This window comes from Mytilus galloprovincialis, chromosome 6 (assembly GCF_965363235.1).
Source record: "Mytilus galloprovincialis chromosome 6, xbMytGall1.hap1.1, whole genome shotgun sequence".
Classification (NCBI taxonomy): Eukaryota; Metazoa; Mollusca; class Bivalvia; order Mytilida; family Mytilidae; genus Mytilus; species Mytilus galloprovincialis.
This window is the reverse complement of record NC_134843.1, coordinates 89,166,397-89,190,786: the sequence shown is the minus strand read 5'-3', so window position 1 is coordinate 89,190,786 and position 24,390 is coordinate 89,166,397. Positions and strand designations below refer to the sequence as shown.

Sequence of the window (24,390 nt, the reverse complement as noted above, 5' to 3'; positions counted from 1 at the left end):
CTGACCTGTTGATTATTTTTATTTAATCAATGTGTGGTTTGTTTGATCTCAGTTCTTCATTGGTCAAAATTGGAATATGACTTCAAACTTTCTTTCTTTTTTCTGAATTTCTGATTGTGACGTTATGAAATAAAGCGACCATGTCTGACGACGTCACATGGAAGGAACACATCTTTTTGCACATCATTCGAAAATAATGTTTAAAATAGTCTTTACATTGTCTATAAATCATCATAGAAACAGATTTCACCACCAAATCAAGTGCAATACAAAATTTTTCCACTCTAAACAGTTCAAATTTAAATATCTAAAACACTCGATTGGCAAGCCTCGCGTTTTAAAATTTGAAAATTTAACTGTCTTGAGTGGATAAATATCATATCACACTCGATGCAGTGGTAGAATCTATATGTACATTAAAAAATAATGTCAAGTTAGTATTTATGAAAAGTAATATGAAAGTTAAATTAAAAATTCTCTGAATCTGGAACATAGTATGTTAAATCAATTAAAACAATAGTGCAAACTATATAATTGATTGGACATTTAGAAGGTAGATGAGTTGAATATCATCGTTATTGTGTCACCTGATAGTGTCAAGCTGTTGCAAGTGACACACAGGGTTCACTTCTATCTTCCGTGTTGTAGTTCATGTTACACTCCAAATGCATTATCTTTGAAAATGACAGATTTTGATCAAACTATCACAAATTCTTCTACATGTCATGAAGTATAGCCACTGCTATATTAGTTTTTTTAAAAGGTTTCCCATACCAAAACATGTGAAAAAATTAAAACTTTAAAGTCAACTCCATTTAACTAGGTGCAGTCATTGAAAGTTCTATTTCCTAGTGAACTGTAGTCTGTTTTTACTAACATAGAGTGGATACACTGGTCTAGATTTCTATCATGGACATTATTTTGTTATCAATTGCTTGGTAGATATTCTCTATCATAGGTTCACATTTTATTATGACTCTATTCACAGCTCACATAGTAGTGGCTTGGTAGTTTTTTCTACATTATAGATACATATTTTATATTGACTGTATTCCTTTCACAGCTTATACCTGTAAGTGTAAGAAATTAAATAAAACCACACACATTGTATATATCTAATAGTCATTCTTTGTTTTTGTTTTTGTTTTTAACATTTATTTATTTGAGCTTTCTGATCTTCTTGTGTATAGTTAATTTGTTCTGGTAAAGTTTTTCAAAACAAATATATGCTAGGTCTCAAATGTGATTATCACTGAGACAGCCATATAAGGTTTCAGTTTAGACTCCGAAGTACTGAGGCTGGTAAAGATCTAACATAGATTTTCACCATTTTCTATATTAAAGTACCTATCTAACCCTTTCTTTAACTTTAACATAAAAAGTTTTGACAACTACAAATGCTTTTACAAAAATGTTATTATTTTTACTTTTTTCATATAAAGGACTAATTATTTATACTTGAATATGCCGGAATATGACCATACCATTTAACAACAGAATGATAAGTTTAGCTCCTCATTCAAAATTATCATCAATGTATTTTCTATTAAATTTTAAATGTTCCATAAAGGATATGACAAAAACAAAGTTTGACTATGGATTTGACTAACTGAGCATGGATTAATCAAAAAGTACAAAACGCATGGGAAGGATAATGTTATTTTTCATAAAAGAATAAAATATCCTTAGCTGCGACTTGTATCATGTACAGTCCGTGGAAGGTGGGATTGCTTGTTAGTTACTAAGAATACTAATTTAAGTTACTTTATTGGTAAAAGTACTAACTATTTAACTAATTTTGAATTTTGAATTTTCAGCTGTTATAGTTATTTAATAGAAAATGTCTTTATAAAATGTATTGTTCAATATTAATTTAACTTTTCTTTGTCATGATCATCATCAACCAATAATGATATCAGATTATAGTTTATTCTGGTATTTGTTTTCAGATTAGAAATATTAGACATACTATAATATTAATTTCTTAAATATTTTGTGAAAAGTAAAACTAAAGGTATTTTATAGTAAACAGATGTTTTTATCACATTACATTTTTTTTTTTTATATAAAATGAAAGTTAATCAGGTTTTTCGCTGTGTCATTTTGTTTTTCAACCTTTACCATTTATATATAGGATCACATTCAAATGACTGCATGCACTTAGTAATTGTCTATTAAATTTAAGGCTTAAATTTTACTTCAAACAACCTAATTACATTTTTGATTTAACTTTATTGAAACTGATTATCAAGCATTACAGCATACTTTGAATTAAAACTTCTTGGTTGTTTGCTGTATCTTACTTGCAATAAATCATTGTTTAAATTTTAAATTGTGAAATTTTCCTGCGTAATTAAAATGACTAAATTGTTTATTTCATTATAAAGTACTGCAAAGATTTATTTACATCAATACACTCATTTGATCTTGTGATTTGAATTCTGAGTAATTGATCTGAACTAAACAGAGCAAGTGCAATTAAAACTGAGTGCTTTGTCCTTCAGTTTATAAATTGATATGTAGTATATTATTATATAGCTTAAAGCGTTCTCTTGTGAAATAGGCTTAGTTCAGCATCAATAAAAATTTCCACACAGTTTTTTTATTCAAATATCTTTTCAAAAAATAAGAATAAGAAGAATGATTTTAATTATTTCAATCAAGGACCCTTGATGGGCAACATGACATGTACCCATTAAATAATAAATCATGATTTGTAACAGAAAAACATTTTTTAAACATTGAAATGAAATATTAAAAATTCATATATAGATATAGGAAGATGTGGTATGAGTGCCAATGAGAAAACTCTCCGTCCAAGTAACAGTTTATAAAAATAAACCGCTATAGGTCAAGGTACGGCCTTCAACACGGAGACTTGGCTCACACAGAACAGCAAACTATAAAAGGCCCCCAAAATTACTAGTGTAAAACCATTCAAACAGGAAAATATAATATATAACAAGAATGTGTCCATAGTACATGGATGCCCCACTCACACTATCATTTTCCATGTTCAGTGGACCGTGAAATTGGGGTTAAAACTTTAATTTGAAATTAAAATTTGAAAGATCATATCATGGGGAACATGTGTACTAAGTTTCAAGTTGAATGGACTTCAACTTCATCAATAACTACCTTGACCAAAAACTTTAACCTGAAGCGGGACAAATGTACAGACAAACGGACGAATGAACGAACGGAATAAACAGATGAACAAACGGACGGACCCACAGACCAGAAAACATAATACCCCTCTTCTACCGTAGGTGGGGCATAAAAACAAAAAAACGAGAAACACTTATGAACCACATAAACAGAGGACAACCACTGAATATTAGATTCCTGACTAAGAACAGGTGCAAACAATTGCAGCAGGATTAAACTTTTTAATGGTACCAAACCTTCTCCCTTTTTCTGAAACAATAGTATAACATCACAACATTATAGAAAGACACAATATAAAATATCAATTGGAATGACTGAACTCTAATAACATAGTAACACAAATTTACAAACAATGAACGAATACATTTGATCTGTGATACAATGTAAATACATAGTAAATAAAAAAATAAGGGAAGATTAAAGTAAAAGTATAAAACCACTTTGAAATGTTTAACATTTTAAAAAAACATCAACTATGAAAAAATATATAGATGTTTTCATGATAGAGCTAAAGGAAATAATAAAATATAATGTTCAAGTTTTAATGAAGGTAAAGTTGATGTTTCCATAATTTTATTTTGAAAGTACCTATTAAAGGTATCAAACTGTTAAAGGAGCATTTTATGTACACGGTTGGTGATATTTTTGATCATTATTACAGAAATTATCATGATTTATGGTTTTTTTTTTTTTTTAACTTTTTGAAGTAAATGATTAATGCCTATAGACTATGACTTGAAACCTGAGACTAATACATTGAATTTTGGTTCAAGTTGAAATTTCTCTTGTCAGATATCATTATAAGACTTTGTTGTTTACACCACAATTTTTGAAAAGATTCAAGTTAATCAGCAGTTTTTTAATTTATGACAAAAAAAGAAATCTTTAAAGTATAAATTCTGTCACAAGATGTAGGGCAAATTCTTGATAATTAAGATTCAACCAAGCTTAAGGTAACTGAAAATTTAATTGTTAGGCTTTCTTAATGAGAAAATTGCTGCTGAAATGTGAAAATATAATGTAAGTCAGGTGTGTTACTTACTCAGAAAATCAAAGTTGCAGAAACATGTCGTTCAAATGAACACTTGTCCAAATATAATAAGATATTTCAGAATGAGTTTTTACTTATGCTGTGTGGTCACATTAATTATTACTGATTCCTGACTAATGTATAATATAAAATTATCTGGTTATATTTTTCTTATTCCACAGAGCCTAGCATTTTTGGATTCCAAATTAGTCTACAACTCTATGTCAGAAGATAAAAGGTAGGTTTATATGAATTTTACATTTACACTTAAAAAGTGAAAAAAGACTACTTAATGACATTGATTAGCTATGACTTTTACTGTAAATTGAAGAAACTTGACTTTGAAACGGAATACTTTCTTCTTGAAACATGAACTTTAAATGTGTTACTGTATTCTTGATCAATGACCTTGAATGGGAATAATGTCTTCTTGATAAATGACCTTGAATGGGGATAATATCTTCTTGATAAATGACCTTGAATGGGGATAATGTCTTCTTGATAAATGACCTTGAATGGGAATAATGTCTTCTTGATAAATGACCTTGAAAAGGGACACTGTCTTCTGGATAAATAACCTTGAATGCGATAAATGTCTTCTTGATAAATAACCTTGAATGCAATTAATGTCTTCTTGATAAATGACCTTGAAAGGGGACACTGTCTTCTTGATACATGACCTTGGATGCGATAAATGTCTTCTTGATAAATGACCTTGAAAGGGGACACTGTCTTCTTGATACATGACCTTGAATGCGATAAATGTCTTCTTGATGAATGACCTTGAAAGGGGCCACTTTCTTCTTGATACATGACCTTAAAAGGGACAGTCTTCTTGATACATGACCTTAAAAGGGACACTGTCTTCTTGATACATGACCTTAAAAGGGACACTGTCTTCTTGAACATGACCTTGAAAGGGGACACTTGTAACAGTCTTCATGATACATAAATTTGAAGAAGGGACACTATCTTCCGATACATAAACTTAAAAGCGGACACTGTCTTCTTGATACTTGGCTAAGTTTATCACATAACGGTGAAAAAGATAATAACTAATCAAGTTTTTGAACATATATAAATGCTTACTCTGATATAGAAATACAACTTTAAAAACAGAAGTAAAAAAAAAAGAATGATAAAAAAAGACAAACTGAAACAGTGCACACAGACAAATTTGGATAAGGAAATGATAGAAAAGACAAACTTAAACAGGAGTTAAGAGAAACAAACTTGAACAGCAGTAATAGAAAGACAAATTTGAACAGGAGTGATAAAAACAAACAAACTTGAGCTACCTAAGTCAAATGGTGAAAATGAAGTCATTAAACAAGAACATATGAAAATAAGCATTCTACAGGGAAAACATATTGAAATAAAATAAAAAAGTAAATGCACTAGCAAATTGTATTAAAAAAATAACAGGAAACTTTGCACTTTGTTATAAAAGTTTTAACAGAAGTATAAATTCTGTGAAAATGTATTTCAGCATTGCAGCCATTAATGACCAGTTGAATGCAGAAGTAAATGAAGACCTTGCTAGAAAGTCCAAAGATTTAGGCAGAAGATAGTAAGTCGTACTTTGATACCGAATCTTGTCATTGAACAAACAATTTGTTATGAAAACCCTATCACTTCTTACTGTCCATCAAAATATGACATATATTCAAAGAACACACATTTGAAGTGTATCTGAAATACCAACAAACCTCAAATATATTTGTCCGCCATAACTGGATATCACATAGGTTCCTGTAAAATTTTGACATCACAATAGAAAAATGTCTGTATGACATCAAAATTTCAACTGTCACAGATTCTCAAATAGGGATAAGATCTGAAAAAATGCATCTTCTGAAAATTAACTGTACAGAAACATTAGAAAATTGAAGGATCTTAAGAATTTTTTTTTATTTTAAATGAACAAATCTAACAGTGAAGCATTAGTTGAGAGTAATATTGTTACAGTTCTGTTATTTGTCAGTTTAGTAAAACAGATTATATTGCGTAGTACTGGTTATTACTGAAAATTTCTGTTTTCAATAAATTTAATGGAACAAAAACTTTTTTGTTGCACAACTGGTGAGATTGAATTATCTATTGTAATCTCTCCATAATTTAAAACAATAACAAGTCTTTGTTCAGATTAATCATTGTCACTGAAAACTAATTGAATTATGTCCCTTGAGTATTCCTGTTTCTCTCTTATTTACAACAAACTAATCTCTGTTGCCATTTGTTGATAATGCAATAGACAAGAGATTGACAAACAGATGTGTAGGATTTCAATTGGTTTGGAACATTCTTTTTTTGAAAATGAGATTCATTTTATTATGTAAATTTTTTTAATTGTTTATTAATTTTCTAGATGAAATTCTGTGTTCATGGACTTTTTTAAAGCTCATATTTTACTGTACAGTCCAAAAAGCCTGAGCTTCAAACTAATATCACTGTGCTTAAACGGCTGTGGGTAACTTAAGTTACCCACAGCCCAAGATGGAGCCGCCTTGCGTCGGTTAGATACATTTCTTCTATAGAATAACAATACCACGAATGCATCAATTAAACAACTGAATTTAAAAGTTGTATTAATCGTTTAGGGAAACCCCTAAACTGGAAAGGTGATTAAATTCTACAAAATAAACGATCACAGCACAATTTTAAAAAACACTTAGGCTGTCCGTAACTTCAAAACAACTTGTCCGTAACTTTTTTCATCATACCAATAGAGATGTCCGTAACTTTCAAAGAATCGACATACTCGGATGTAATGTTTAAACTGATGATAGAGATTGCATCGAATACATATTCACAAAACGAAGAAGATGTCTAGTATGATATAATTCATTGTATGGATGGAAGACAAAATTGGGGAAAATATGAAAAAAATCACGATAAATCCGCAAAACTCGGGTCTCATTTTGTATAACGTCGGCCTACCCGAATCGCCAAGTTCGGAGGGTTGTTTCCGATCATAGCAGATAAACTGTTGAAACATCATTGTTCGTTTTTATTTTTGAACAAGTAGACTACACAAGTATTTTTTACACATACATGTAGCATGTATACACTTACTGATTTTCTGCCAGCAACGACAAGGGTAGCGTGAATCCGGGATTTTGGAGGGGAACCCAAATTGTCCAGGCATGCAGTGGATAGACTATACGAGACTTAAGTATACAAACTTTTTCCGTCTTTTTGAAAAAGCCAAAAACACTTTTCTCTCATTCCCACAAAAACAAATCCCATCAGCATTGACAGTAAAATAATAGGGGTGTCAATTTGGACACACTGGGACGTTGCACACGGTGATATTGCGGCACCCTGGCCAAGATTTACAGTAAATGAGAAAACTTAAAAAAAGGACATTTTGTATAAATGAATAAACCTAGTTTTACAGCTAGCTGCATATTTCATTTGTATGCAAGTTGCATTAAATCTCATTAAACTGAATAAAACTAAAAGACACAATAGGTAAAAGTCAGTGACAATAAAAGGAAAAGAGCAGTCAACATAGTGTAACAATTCGACATAGTATATAAAAATATAAATAACTACGTAGGACAACAGGGTAATTTAATAGTCTAACAACCCCTGATAACATACAAAGAGAGAGAGAGAAAAAGCATACTAGGAAACATATTAAAAAAAATCATAACACTATAACTAACTGGTGGGATGTATAAATACCGAGCCGTGTCAAAGAGTATTCATCAAAATACACATAGAAAGAAACAGAGGTGAAGGTAAACCGCAAACATATAATTAAACTCAAAACATTAAAGAGTATGGAAAAACCTTGGTCTGACAAGCGAAAAACGTCGATAAGAAGCACATCAGTAAATAAAAGTTCAAACCATAACCAGGATGGAGTACCACAAACCCCACATAAAACTTCTGTGGTGTAAGTATGATGCGTTAATAAAATCACATTTGGTGGTGAATGAGTAGTATAAACGGCGGCGAAGGTTACAAATATGATGTTAATTGTCTTCTAATTGTTGAAATTTTAATTCTTAAAATTTTAAATCAAAAGTTACCCACATCTAAAAATAAAGTTACGGACAGTCTGCTTAGTTTCGATCAAAAAGTTACGGACATCTTATGCATTTTTTAAAGTTGAACTTGCGCTTTACTGAACTCTATATTAACAAATTCATGGTAATTGTTAGTCATTTCTTTATTCAATAATCCTATAAATATTTACATTCTGCATGAAAAACGTCGCAAAAGGTACATTTTGTATGAATTAAATATCAACGAGTTTAGAGTCCGCCATCTTGGGCTGTGGGTAACTTAAGTTACCCACAGCCGTTTAAGCACAGTGAATATCATTACAAGTAATGAGCTTCCAACCTTCACCATTTAGTATTAATACAAATAGCTTCAAGTATTTAAATTCATCCTATGTTAACTTCTTTGAAGACATTCATCATTACTTGTGTTACAGTCCAGTCATCAACATTTATTATTTATCAGTATCAAATTTCCCCAGTAATGACAACACCTCTTGGGAATTCATCCTTAAAGAACATACTTTACAAGCTGACAAATTAAAATGACTATCATTACTTACATAGACAAACCAGATAATTAAAATGACTATCATAACTTACATAGACAAATCAGATAATTAAAATGACTATCTTTACTTACATAGACAAATCAGATAATTTTACTTGTAAAGAAGTACTGTAAATACAGAAGTTATTGTGTGCATTCATTATTTAGAGTTTGATGAATGACAAAAATGTTAGATTAATTATTGTGACTTTAGGAAAAGCTGCATAGAGATATATGTATGTGATATTAGAATGAAAGTTCTTATTATTGCATAGAGATATATGTATGTGATATTAGAATGAAAGTTCTTATTATTGCATAGATATATATGTATGTGATATTAGAATGAAAGTTCTTATTATTGCATAGAGATATATGTATGTGATAGTAGAATGAAAGTTCTTATTATTGCATAGAGATATATGTATGTGATAGTAGAATGAAAGTTCTTATTATTGCATAGAGATATATGTATGTGATAGTAGAATGGAAGTTCTTATTATTGCATAGAGATATATGTATGTGATATTCGAATGAAAGTTCTTATTATTGCATAGAGATATATGTATGTGATATTCGAATGAAAGTTCTTATTATTGCATAGAGATATATATATGTGATATTCGAATGAAAGTTCTTATTATTGCATAGAGATATATGTATGTGATATTCGAATGAAAGTTCTTATTATTGCATAGAGATATATGTATGTGATAGTAGAATGAAAGTTCTTATTATTGCATAGAGATATATGTATGTGATAGTAGAATGAAAGTTCTTATTATTGCATAGAGATATATGTATGTGATATTCGAATGAAAGTTCTTATTATTGCATAGAGATATATGTATGTGATATTAGAATGAAAGTTCTTATTATTGCATAGAGATATATGTATGTGATATTAGAATGAAAGTTCTTATTATTGCATAGAGATATATGTATGTGATATTCGAATGAAAGTTCTTATTATTGCATAGAGATATATGTATGTGATATTAGAATGAAAGTTCTTATTATTGCAATAATTCTTGAAATTACAGTAAACAAGGAAATTTTTTAATCTGGGAAATAGATAAGAAATATATGATGAAAAGTAACCCAACCCATGACATAGGGTTCAAGTTGCTTTCATTGATATTTCAGTAGGAAGTAACTTAAGCCTTCTAATCTCAAGTTGGTGTAACACAACTCCAGATACATTGTATTTTGTGCATGCAGGGACATATTTTTTTTTTTTGAAATAGGATTAATTCTTAATATTTAGCTAAAGTATCAATAATATGGTTAATGGTCAATTTTGGTTAAGTATGATTGTTATGGCCATGAAAAACCATCACCAATACTCTAGTGTCAGGTAATAGGTAGCACCTGTTTCCTTAAGTATTTATTATGATTATCACATTATTATATATCTACTGTCTATTTATGTCTTTAAAACATATGTCATTTCATGAAGTAATTGCATGGTAAAAAACCGAACAAACAGATCATGAATAGATATAGATAGATTTGCAGGAAATAGATTTGTTTCAATCCCACACATTGATAATTGAGATATTAATTACCAATTTATATTCCAAGAATGCAGCTTTTGTTACAATTATCACAGGTTTAATGACATGTAATAGGTCCAATGTTACATACAAAACGAACCAGTTGTTATACAACTGAAAAACATGATTCAAATGTTTTCAAAACCACCCAATAAATAGCATTATATTATCTTTTATGTAATTGTATTTTCAGTTCATGGAGGAAAACAAAGGAATTTGATACAGTCCTACTGAGATTTTACGATGAGTTAGAAGAAGATTACCTCCAGCGTCCAGATCCATCATTTAAAATTAGTGTTATATGTGCTTTCTGTATATTTGTTGGTATCCTGGTTGTCCAAGCCATTATATCAGATAGGTAGTTACCAAATATGTACAGGTCTTTTTCTTATCATATTGTCAGTATAGCCATACATGTTTAAATATATATTCTTACATTGATACCTGTTAATTGATATACAATGGGTTTGTAAAGGGTTAAATTGCCACAGAATAAGAGAAATGAATATATGTCTATAGGAAAGCCAAAATCCTTGTACTATTGTTTTTTGAAATTAGTACCAAATGGATAACTTACTACAACTACAGAATTAAACACGATAATATTCTACCATATTTATATACTAAGTATTGTAAAAAGAAGTACTCAATTGGCTTAATAAAATTGAGAAAGGAAATGGTGAATATGTCAAAGCGACAACCACCCGACCACAGAGCAAACAACAGCCGAAGGCAACCAATGGGTCTAATACATCTTTTAAGGTTGAATTATCCAATTTTAAAACTATGGAATGTTGTTGTAGTCTTTGATAACACCAGTAGATCTGTGTTATTCTACTTGATTTACTCACTTCTTTTGTTTACTTTGAGTTAAAATGAATCAACGTAATAAGATTGAAAAATATAATTTTATATAAAGATACACAAGTATACAATTCTTAAAGCAAGGATATATATACTTCATCTGTAACATTTCTCAAATCTCAAAGGAATGCACTACATGTATTAGATATAGGTTAATCAGGCAAATTCAGGTTTAAATCATTCCAAGTAGCAAGATATACTGATGTTTAGCTCTACTAAGGGAATATTTATGCTTTGAAAAAACGGAAGTTTAAATATTTTCCAGTGTATTGAGTCCCTGTTCTGTATATTCAACTTGGCAATCCTGTTTATAATTTATACATCATTCATGTTTATTTTTTTTCAGAGGAACTGCATATTTTTCCTCCTTGTCTATTGGTATAGTGGTATTTGCTATAACCACTGTGATATGTTTTCTTAGAGAAAGTTTGGTGAGTTTATTTATTCATTTAATTTGAGCTGTCTTATGGATAGGTACATATTTAGTCCTTGCCTAGTTTAAACTTACTGATGCAACAATACAAAATTTAAAGGAAAAAATTAAATTGGGTTTAAAATTAAATTATTTTTTCCATTAGAAGCTTATGGAGTAAAGCACTTTTGTGAGGTTTCTTTTTTATATTTTGAGATTATTTCAGGTTTACTCTTCTGTCAAGTGTCAACATTATCTATGTGAAAAATAATGGTGATCTGCTAGGCCTGCATTGAACTGATTATTTCCTGCATAAGACAGAGGTTACACCTAATTAAATCTCATATATTTAACAAAAAGCCTAAATAAAGTCACACTATACAAATCTTTCCATAATTAGTTATTATCGGGTACAATGCTTTCAAGTTAAATCATTCTTAAATCTTATAATTTTCTTCACTACCAGGGAGTATTAATTATTATTTAGGCAATAGTTCATGAGTATGAAATGTTGTAACCAAATGCTATATTTATAATACAGATGTATTGCTTCAGGGGAGACAACTCTGATGGGGATGACTGCTGGTCTATTATCATTTTGTTTCATCTAATTTCTTCTTTCATAGAATAATAAACTTTTCTTCAACATTATTATATCCAAGCTCTGAAGAAGGCATATATATATATATCCTGTTTACCAAATACTTACAGCAGGGTTATCATTATCAATACCTAACAGTCTGTCTTTGGGTTTTTTTCAGAATTCTAAATGTGTGAGTGGTGCCCATTTTAGTCCTAGAGTTAGAATAGTTCTAGCCTTCTTATGTATATCTGTTATATGTACAGCTGTATTAGTATCCATGGTGAGTATAACTTATGTATATCTGTAACGTACAGCTGTATTAGTATCCATGGTGAGTATAACTTATGTATATCTGTAACGTACAGCTGTATTAGTATCCATGGTGAGTATAACTTATGTATATCTGTTATATGTACAGCTGTATTAGTATCCATGGTGAGTATAACTTATGTATATCTGTTATATGTACAGCTGTATTAGTATCCATGGTGAGTATAACTTATGTATATCTGTTATATGTACAGCTGTATTAGTATCAATGGTGAGTATAACTTATGTATATCTGTTATATGTACAGCTGTATTAGTATCAATGGTGAGTATAACTTATGTATATCTGTTATATGTACAGCTGTATTAGTATCCATGGTGAGTATAACTTATTATATTAAACCTGACTTCATATTGAAAGCCTAAAATGCTTACAGTGTTTTATAGTAACCTTTTCTGTGTGTGTCAAGCTAACTTGACAAAGATTTTCCTGTAACACATGTTCATCATACAGAAATATGTTTCAAAACTGTTTCAAAACTGTTTCAAAACTGTTTGAACATATTTCTAAAAAAAAATTAGAATGGACAATTTGACTTTGTACAAACAAAAATATTTAAATATTGATAGTATATCTTTGAACAACTGTGGACAGTATAGTGACTACATTGGTCATTATTCTATAGTAAATTATTTATTTACACTATTCTCATGCTTTTAATTTTAAATGCAAATCTTCTATACATAAAGACTATTTGTGTTTTGAAGTATGTATATTTTTTACAGACTGTCTGTGATCAACAAATCCCTTCAAATGTAAATAATACAGATAATTCATCCAAAAAGAGCGTTATAACAGATAATGGTACTGACCAATTAAATACAACTCAAACAGATAGTCACACGGATTGTAACAGACCTGTTGTAAGTTTTACACATTTTTAGCTCACCTGGCCCAAAGGGCCAAGTGAGCTTTTCTGATCACTTTGCGTCCGGTGTCCGGCGTCGTCGTTTGTCGTCCGTCGTCGTTAACTTTTACAAAAATCTTCTCCTCTGAAACTATTTAACCAAACTTGGCCACAATCATCATTGGGGTATATAGTTTAAAAAATGTGTGGCATGACCTGGCCAACCAACCAAGATGGCTGCCATGGCTAAAAATAGAACATATGGGTAAAATGCAGTTTTTGGCTTATAACTCAAAAAGCAAAGCATTTAGAGCAAATCTGACGTGGTAAAATTGTTTATCAGGTCAAGATCTATCTGCTCTGAAATTTTCAGATGATTCGGACAACCCGTTGTTGGGTTGCTGCCCCTAAATTGGTAATTTTAAGGAAATTTTACTGTTTTGGGTTATTATCTTGAATATTATTATAGATAAAGATAAACTGTAAACAGCAATAATGTTCAGCAAAGTAAGATTTACAAATAAGTCAACATGACCGAAATAGTCAGTTGACCCTTTTAGGAGTTATTGCCCTTTATAGTAAATTTTTAACCATTTTTTGTAAATTTTAGTAATCTTTTACAAAAATCTTCTCCTCTGAAACTACTGGGCCAAATTAATCCAAACTTGGCCACAATCATCATTTGGGTATCTAGTTTAAAAAATGTGTGGCTGGACCCTGCCAACCAACCAAGATGGCCGCCATGGCTAAAAATAGAACATAGGGGTAAAATGTACATTTTGGCTTATAACTCTAAAACCAAAGCATTTAGAGCAAATCTGACATGAGTAAAATAATCTAATAGGTCAAGATCTATCTGACCTGAAATTTTCAGACAAATCGGTCAACCCGTTGTTGGGTTGCTGCCCCTGAATTAGTAATTTTAAGGAAATTTTGCAGTTTTTGCTTATCTTGAATATTATTATAGATAGAGATAAACTGTAAACAGCAATAATGTTCAGCAAAGTAAGATCTACAAATAAGTCAACATGACCAAAATGGTCAATTGACCCCCTAAGTAGTTATTGTCCTTTATAGTCATTTTTTAACAATTTTCATAAAATTTGTAAATTTTTACTATCATTTTCCACTGAAACTACTGGGCCAAGTTCATTATAGATAGAAATAATTGTTAGCAGCAAGAATGTTCAGTAAAGTAAGATGTACAAACATATCACCATCACCAAAACACAATTTTATCATGAATCCATCTGCGTCCTTTGTTTAATATTCACATAGACCAAGGTGAGCGACACAGGCTCTTTAGAGCCTCTAGTTTGTACTTTTTGTCTTATCATTTTATTTCCTGTACTCTTCTTAGATGATATCTGGTTTAAGAACAGGCATGATGTGTTTACATTAGCCTCAAGACTTAATCAATTTCTGTACAGGTTTTAATATGCAATACTAATTAAAAAGTTTCGCAATTGCTGAATTGATAAAGTCATTGCTGTTAATTTTTTCTTGAATTCTCATATAGTATGAAGATTTTTTGTACCTTCTTTTATTTCCATGCTCAATTTAGTGCCTTTGCTGTTGTTACTAGACTGTACAGTTTTTTGGCTGTGTTGCACATAATATGTGATGATGCTTGGTTGTCTCTGGGCTGAGGAAATATTGGTTATACCCTTTTAATGAAATCGTTTTATTTACAATATTAGAAAAAATAACTTTTATATTGACATTTTTTCAATAATATTTTATGTGTAAGTGGAAGGTCTCATTGAAACTTAAAGAAGAATTAAAAAAAAAATCATCAATTAGAACATCCAAATATCAATAACACGTATGAATTTTAGTGAGTTTTACAGAAAAGAAAATGTTGTCTGTTACATGGTTAATCTAACTTCTTGTGGATTTATTATTTTTCTTTGGATACCAATTTTCGTGGGTTGTGTTGGTAGAGATGAACCAGGAATTTAAATATTCAACGAATTATTAATTTTCAATAGTCTTGTATGCAGATTTTGACAGAACCACGAAATTAAATGTCCACGAAAGTGCAAGTTTTGTTTAATCCATGAAAATTAGTACCCACGAAAATAAATGAATCCACAGTAATATTTTGTTGATGTATTGTGTGTCTGGAGAACAAAGTTATAAGCCTTGTATGATTTCATTAATGAGTTGTGTGTCTGGAGAACAAAGTTATAAGCCTTGTATGATTTCATTAATGAGTTGTGTGTCTGGAGAATAAAGTTATAAGCCTTGTATGATTTCATTAATGAGTTGTGTGTCTGGAGAACAACGTTATAAGCCTTGTATGATTTCATTAATGAGTTGTGTGTCTGGAGAACAAAGTTATAAGCATTGTATGATTTCATTAATGAGTTGTGTGTCTGGAGAACAAAGTTATAAGCCTTGTATGATTTCATTAATGAGTTGTGTGTCTGGAGAACAAAGTTATAAGCATTGTATGATTTCATTAATGAGTTGTGTGTCTGGAGAACAAAGTTATAAGCCTTGTATGATTTCATTAATGAGTTGTGTGTCTGGAGAACAAAGTTATAAGCCTTGTATGATTTCATTAATGAGTTGTGTGTCTGGAGAACAAAGTTATAAGCCTTGTATGATATCATTAATGAGTTGTGTGTCTGGAGAACAAAGTTATAAGCCTTGTATGATATCATTAATGAGTTGTGTGTCTGGAGAACAAAGTTATAAGCCTTGTATGATTTCATTAATGAGTTGTGTGTCTGGAGAACAAAGTTATAAGCCTTGTATGATATCATTAATGAGTTGTGTGTCTGGAGAACAAAGTTATAAGCCTTGTATGATATCATTAATGAGTTGTGTGTCTGGAGAACAAAGTTATAAGCCTTGTATGATTTCATTAATGAGTTGTGTGTCTGGAGAACAAAGTTATAAGCCTTGTATGATTTCATTAATGAGTTGTGTGTCTGGAGAACAAAGTTATAAGCCTTGTATGATATCATTAATGAGTTGTGTGTCTGGAGAACAAAGTTATAAGCCTTGTATGATATCATTAATGAGTTGTGTGTCTGGAGAACAAAGTTATAAGCCTTGTATGATTTCATTAATGAGTTGTGTGTCTGGAGAACAAAGTTATAAGCCTTGTATGATATCATTAATGAGTTGTGTGTCTGTAGAACAAAGTTATAAGCCTTGTATGACATCATTAATGAGTTGTGTGTCTGGAGAACAAAGTTATAAGCCTTGTATGATATCATTAATGAGTTGTGTGTCTGGAGAACAAAGTTATAAGCCTTGTATGATTTCATTAATGAGTTGTGTGTCTGGAGAACAAAGTTATAAGCCTTGTATGATATCATTAATGAGTTGTGTGTCTGGAGAACAAAGTTATAAGCCTTGTATGATTTCATTAATGAGTTGTGTGTCTGGAGAACAAAGTTATAAGCATTGTATGATATCATTAATGAGTTGTGTGTCTGGAGAACAAAGTTATAAGCCTTGTATGATATCATTAATGAGTTGTGTGTCTGGAGAACAAAGTTATAAGCCTTGTATGATTTCATTAATGAGTTGTGTGTCTGGAGAACAAAGTTATAAGCATTGTATGATATCATTAATGAGTTGTGTGTCTGTAGAACAAAGTTATAAGCCTTGTATGACATCATTAATGAGTTATTACAGTCCTATTATATCATTTATTTTCATTTTGAAAACTAAATGTTTTGCAATGTAAACATCGCAGATATCACACTTAACTAGAATAGATTTACAACTTTTTGGAATTTTGGATCCTCTATGCTCTTCAACTTTGTATTGTTTGGCTTTATAACTATTTTGAAATGAGCGTCACTGATGAGTCTTATGTAGACGAAACGTGCGTCTGGCGTACTAAATTATAATCCTGGTACTTTTGATAACTATTATAACTTTAACCCCTTTTAATTACATTTGACCATTTCACATGTACTAACTCTCTATTTTCAGTATTTTGTACTATGCAGTTTACTTGGTCTAGCATCCAGTAGTGTGTTTCTACAGATGAATTACATTGTTAAGCTTGTGTATATGTGTCTCGCCATGATAGCATTTAATGTGACCTTTTATGTACATCCAGAGTTCAAACAATCAAAGTAAGTGGATAAAGAAGTTAGTGAAGTCATCTGATATTTGATGTTGACCATGCAAATGGTCTATTATGTGTTAAGGCCGTTACATTTCAGACACATGTTCAAATCTTAAGCAAACAAAATATAAATGAGACTTTTATATTTCACAGCTTTGAAAAGAATACAAATAGGAGGATTTTCCATCAGAATAATGTGTTTTCAATCTGTTTGATTTTAATTTATAACTTTAAAATTGTTATTTTCTATGCATATGGTTTCCTTCAGTTCTGGTTTTGTACATTTTATACATCTGTTAAAGATAGAATCTGATGTGTTATACTTTATAATGCTGTCTGTCATTCTGTGTAAGAGCACCTTATAATAGCTTCACTTTGCTTTAGACTAATTTTGTAAATATTTAATACATTTGTATGGAGAATAGCAGATTTTGTGAATTTTTTGTACCTGGTATTTAGAAATAGAAATTTTTTCGCAAGTCTTCTGATCTCTTGAAAGTTTGATTCTACCAAAATTTATGAAATTCTTACTTAGTTCCATCAAGATAAGGTCCATCTCAATATCTTCTGTTATAAAATGTAATAACTTACATATAATATACAGTTTTAAGACTTTGTTCACTAAAACATATGTTAAGTGCATGAATGGATTTTGTATCATGAAATTTTTATAAGGTCCCTTCTTCTCCATAACTTATCAGGGTCCATTTGAAAGGAAAGAAAACCCAGTAAATCCCTTTTTACATAAAATTTTGTTTCAAAATGTAAATATTGATACATATTTCTCTTATAACAGTGACAGCAGTATGTTGACTGAGGCTGTAGCTGGTTCTGTCTATTTAGCAGTACTGTTTATAACACTGGTGTTTCTAGATAGACAGGTATGTATTATATAGGTAATTTTTTCTTCAAGTAATAAAGATAAGATAAAGTTTATTTATAAATGTGCCTATTTTATACCGATTCATGGGTTACTTTGATTATTTGAAATGCCTTTCAAAAATGTGAATTTAAAAGTGTAGAAAATATGATAATCATCTTCAAATGTTAGTATGTAGTCTATGGGAAATAACTCTATATGGTTATTATTTGATATGTACTTTAAAAACTTTAAGGAGAAAAATTACAAGAATCGATGGTATAGGAGTCTTCAAATAAAAGCAATAGTTAGTACAGATTATTTTGATTTTTCTTCCATAAAGAAAATAAGTTCTTTATGAAGTGAAATATTTTAATTTCCAGATTTGCAATTGCATAAAACTAGTTAAATGGTAAATTTCTGTACATTTTTTCTTAGTGTCATTAGATGCTAAAATATTTATCTTTTATTTATGTTTGAATTTTAGGTTGAATACACCAACAGACTTGATTTTGTATGGAGTGAACAATGTATGAATGAGAAGAAAGAATTACAAGAAACATCAGCACTCAACGAAAAACTTCTACAAAATATATTACCAAAACATGTGGCTGACTACTTCCTGAAAGCTTCTAAAGCACATGATGTAAGTCTGATAACATTATGTATCAAATCTAGAGAATTGGAAAGGGTTTTATGGTTTTAGGGTTTATTTTGATTATGAATATTTATTTGGTTATGGTTTAAAATGATTTCAAGACAAATTTAGTTTTCCAGGGTTATTTTATTTATTTCAGTAAATGTAGATAATTATTTTTGAATTGTTTAAAGATCAGCACTGGTTTTTGTCTCCCTTCAGGGTTTCAGAGGAAAGAATTAGGTGTTTTGTTTGAAACTTTTGTCATACATGCTAAAGTTTGTGATTAGATCAGTTCATTAGGGAAACCACTGGTGGTAAGTCAACAACAATTGCTATGCAATTGTATTAGCATTGGCACTTCTTATTTTCATCGAGAATGTTAGTAAGTGCTATGTAATTCTTGACTCTTTGAATAAAAGAGGTTTCCCTAGGCATGTGCCTTTTAAATTGGCTGCTATACAACTGTAATTAACGTGTCATTAACCCCCCCCTCTCCCCGAAAAAAAAATATATTTAAGAGGATTTTTGAAATACAGACTTTTTGAAACAAAACCTTCAAAAAAAAAGTCTTACTTTATTTTGTCAATTAAGAAAAATGCTTTTGATATTTGGCATTTGTTCATTTTATCTCTGCTATAAGCAAATATCTATCAGTGAACCTCATTATCAAAAAGAACAACCTGATTTGCTGTAAAATACATATATAATTTAACAGACAATTATCAAGTGAAATTATTTTAAGAAAGGGAAAAAAGCATCATCTTGACTTTAAATGTATAACCCTTGCAAGGGCCCTCATCCAACCTTCCTACTTTACAGAAAAAATTAAATATACAGGACAGAATTGCTGAAAGTCGTCGGGAACAAGTAAGTTTTGAATGACATCATGTTGTTGGATCTAGTCCTGTCACATGTACAAGTAAAATGAATGTTGTCTCATAGTTCCAGCTTAAGATATTCTTCTGAAAAATGATAAATGATTTTTTTTTCAAAAGAATTTTAATCTGGAAAATAGTAATAGTACTGGCTTTGAAAGAAATTTTTATTTCTCCTTCTTTGTTTATTAGTTTAGATGTTGTTATTGCATGCTAAGTATTACTTATTCATAAAATGAATGTACTGTACATTTCATTTATAGGAATGTTTTTGATAAATTTTATAATTCCTTCTATGTTTGGGGTATTTCACTATAGCATAAGTATCTTTTATCATGCAGCGAGGGCAAAGAAATACATGTTTAGGCATAAAGAGGAAATTTGTGTTTTAATCTTCTTAAAGAATTCATAAACAATTTAGATAAACATGTTCAGTTGTTATTTCCCTGAAATAAGTAATTTAAAAAATTGGGGGTATACTGTTTCACCTCTGTCTGTCCAATAGTCAGTCCGTCCGTCCATCCATCCATCAATCTGTCCGTCCGTCCATCTTTCCATCTATGAATATTTTTCGTCACATTTTTCTTAGGAACTACGAACTACATTACAAGGATTTCTGAAATTTGGTTTCAGGGTTTATATAAGTCATCTAAATTACCGTGTGATGGGTTTTCAGATTCATCACTCAACAACTTCCTGAAACCTGTTTACTGTGAAGTATTTAAGAGGAGTATCATTAGTTAGCAGTAACTCACAGTTTCACTCGTTTTCTTTCGATTTGTCAAGAATTCTTATTGATTTTATAATTATTTGAAATTAACATTGCTCATAAATCTAAGGTCATATCAGCTGAGTCCAGATTTCGTGAGATGAATTGATGCTGACAAATATTTATAATATGGTTTTGATTGGTATAATATGATGAGTGTATGGTACCCTTATTATAAAATAAATATAAAAAGGTTAAAGCACTATTATACAATTAAATCTGTTTTTCAAAAAAAAATAAAACAATTCAATTAAAGCAATTTCCAGATGTGCATTTCAACATTTAATGTCTATTCAGTGATGCTGGAGACCATTTATTTGGTACCCAACACCTTCACTAAAATTAATTTGGCTTGTTTAATTTTCATAAAATTTTGACAAAGTATTTACTTTGACACTTTGACAAAAATATAAAAATTTCAAAAAAATTGAACCAACCGTTTTATCAGAAAAATTACACTGGTTATATAGCATTTTGGCAAACACTAATTTTGATCATTGAGAAGCTTAATATTCCCTTAACAACACAACGAAATTAAAACGTTTAGCTGATTTTACAGAGTTATCTCCCTGTAGTGTTAGGTACCACCTTAAGTCCAAGTATAGGCTAAGAAATGTTAATACTCATTTACCTGTATAATTATTCATAATAACAATACTGATAACGTTTATTTATTTATATATTTTCAGGAGTTGTACAGTGAATATCATCCTGAAGTTTGTGTCATTTTTATTTATTTATATATTTTCAGGAGTTGTACAGTGAATATCATCCTGAAGTTTGTGTCATGTTTATTTATTTATATATTTTCAGGAGTTGTACAGTGAATATCATCCTGAAGTTTGTGTCATGTTTATTTATTTATATATTTACAGGAGTTGTACAGTGAATATCATCCTGAAGTTTGTGTCATGTTTGCATCCATACCAAATTTTAAAGATTTCTATCAACAAAGTGCTGCTAACAAAAATGGAATTGAATGTATACGAGTGCTAAATGAAATTATAACAGAATTTGATCAGGTATAAAACTGATTCATTATGAATGTGTACAATCACCACTACAACCAACATGTACATTAAGCACCCAAAAATAAAACAACTGATAACTGTCTCATACACAATAATTGACATTGCTTAGAACTGCTGTGTTAAGCAAAAAGTAAAAATCACAAAAATACTGACCTCTGAGGAAATTTCAAAATGGAAAGTCCCTAATCAAATGGCAAAATCAAATGATAAAACACATCAAACGAATGGATAACAACTGTCATATTCCTGGTACAGGCATTTTCAAATGTGGAAAATGGTGAATTGAACCTGGGTTTATAGTGCTAACCTCTCACATGTATGACAGTTGCATCAAATTCCATTATATCTACAACGATGCATGAACAAAACAGACATTATATTTCAGGAATTACTATTGAAGTTATATTTGTCCACATGTCAGCCAACTTTTATCAATTTCTGTGCTGATCTAAAGAATTTCCTTGTTATTCCAATATACTGTGGATTCATTATCATTCATTTGATACTAATTTTTTGTAATTTCATGGTTATCTGGGAACCACTAATTTCAACATACAAGGAATTACAAATTTTCTATAATAATGTATACAGTCTTTGGCAAAACTTTGAAAATACAAGTTTTCCTAATCCGCAATAATTAGTACCCATGAAAAAAATTGATCCACAGTATATCAACTCACATAATTATATGTATGCATGATTCACATAAATCTGAATCATCAAAGTTATATATCTATAATTGGTGATACTGCTAATTGTAAATAAATATTTTACGTAAGTGTACAAACAATAAACAACAACATAATACATAAGCAAGTAACTTATGAATAAATTATTAAAATGTTAATTGAAATGGTTGTTAATAAATTTTTAGGGAATAAGTACTACATGATATATTGTATAATCAAACCTTAATTTTGTTTTATATATAAGAATATGATAATCCCAAGCCTGTTGTGGGTGGTACACTGATGACCATTCTTATCTGTCCATAATTTACAATTTCATATTAATCAACTTCTGTTTTGACGCATGGTATTTGATCTTGAACTTTTCAAGTATAACCCTTGACTGTACATCAGTCCCCATTTTTGTTACCACACCCTAAGTTTTCTTCGTCCAAATTTTATGAAACTAGTACACAAAGCTAAGAACCAGACAAATTTTGAATTTCTGTAGTGAGTCACTTACCTTGCTAGAGTTATGTTTATGTTTTCTTTTATAAATATTGAGACGTACTTTGTAAAAGAAAATTCAGATCTACCATGCAGTCATTCTCCATTTTGACTATATACTAATTTTTTTTTTATTATAAACACTGAGCTTGGAAATTTTTTTTTTTTGTAGTTACTTTCTTTGAGAGATTTTGCTAGTGTAGAGAAGATAAAGACAATAGCCAGTACCTATATGGCAGTTACTGGTTTGAAAACACCTAAAGCAGTACGAGTGCTTCGTAGAATTAACAGTAAACCTTTCACAGAGTACAGGAGCAACATCATTATCATGACAAACTTTGCATTGAAGATGATGACCTGTCTAGAAGAAATAAACAAACATTGTTTTAATGATTTTAGATTGAGAGTTGGTGAGTATTTATAAACTTTATACATCTGTAGTACACTTGTATAAAAGCAATGAGACATAGTAAAAGAGGGGCAAGAAAGATACCAGAGGGACATCACACTCATATTACGATTGGGGCTAAGACATCAGTTGTCTCATTTCAACTGAACAGCAAATTTTATTTAGAATAGCTCTCTATGATGTAATGATTTCTTTTTAAGCTCACCTGTGTCTGATGACCCTGACCGCGAACCAAGATGGCAGACATGGCTTATAATAGTACATAGGGTAAAATGCAGTTTTTGGCTCATATATCTAAACCCAAAGCATTTCGAGCAAATCTTCAAAAACAAAATTGTTCATTAGGTCAAGATCTAACTGCCCTGAAATTTTCAGATGAATCGGACAACCAGTTGTTAGGTTGCTGCCCCTGAATTAGTAATTTTAAGGAAATTTTGTCGTATTTGGTTATTATCTTGAATATTTTTATAGATAGAGACAAACTGTAAACAGCAATAATGTTCAGCAAAGTGAGTTTTAAAAATAAGTCAACATGACCAAAATGGGCTAATGACCCTATAAGGAGTTATTGCCCTTTTATAGTCAGTTTTTAACAATTTTTCGTAAATTTTGGTTATCTTTTACAAAAATCTTCTCTGAAACTACTAAGATGAATTTAACCAAAGTTGTAAACAATCATCACTAGGGTATGTAAGTAAAAAATTGTGTCTGATGACCCTGCCCGCAAACCAAGATGACCGACATGGCTTATAATAGTACATAGGGTAAAATGCAGTTTTTGGCTCATATATCTAAACCTAAAGCATTTCGAGCAAATTTTTCAAAACAAAATTGTTGATTAGGTCAAGATCTATCTACCCTTAAATTTTCTGACCATTAGGGCAACTTGTTGGTGGGTTGCTGCCCCTGAATTGGTAAATTTATGAAAAATTTTCATCTTTTGGTTATTATCTTGAATATTATTATAGATAAAGATAAACTGTAAACAGCAATAATGTACAGTGAAGTAAGACCTACAAATAAGAAAAACATGACCAAAATGGTCAATGACCCCTTAAGGAGTTATTGCCCTTTATAATGAATTTTTAACAATTTTCATAAATTTTGTAAATTTTTACAAAATAATATCCACTGAAACTACTGGGCCAAGTTCATTATAGATAGAGATAATTGTAAGCATCAA

General features: G+C 30.3%; 1 protein-coding gene across 8 annotated transcripts in view; it reads left to right on the top strand.

Annotated features, from left to right (window-relative positions):
- Window positions 1-24,390, top strand: part of LOC143080641 (adenylate cyclase type 2-like) — a 115,861-nt gene that overhangs the window by 85,424 nt on the left and 6,047 nt on the right. For 6 of the 8 annotated variants that reach the window (XM_076256580.1, XM_076256581.1, XM_076256579.1 and 3 more), the window contains 12 exons: window positions 4,381-4,436; window positions 5,688-5,768; window positions 10,511-10,675; window positions 11,528-11,612; window positions 12,355-12,456; window positions 13,232-13,369; window positions 17,311-17,456; window positions 18,246-18,330; window positions 18,796-18,954; window positions 19,768-19,815; window positions 21,468-21,614; window positions 22,971-23,208. In XM_076256580.1, the coding sequence (XP_076112695.1) occupies window positions 4,381-4,436; window positions 5,688-5,768; window positions 10,511-10,675; window positions 11,528-11,612; window positions 12,355-12,456; window positions 13,232-13,369; window positions 17,311-17,456; window positions 18,246-18,330; window positions 18,796-18,954; window positions 19,768-19,815; window positions 21,468-21,614; window positions 22,971-23,208 (1,450 nt within the window). Of the gene's footprint in view, window positions 1-1,063; window positions 1,079-4,380; window positions 4,437-5,687; window positions 5,769-10,510; window positions 10,676-11,527; window positions 11,613-12,354; window positions 12,457-13,231; window positions 13,370-17,310; window positions 17,457-18,245; window positions 18,331-18,795; window positions 18,955-19,767; window positions 19,816-21,467; window positions 21,615-22,970; window positions 23,209-24,390 lie in introns of all 8 variants that reach the window. The other 2 variants (XM_076256583.1, XM_076256585.1) reach the window with 2 other exon arrangements.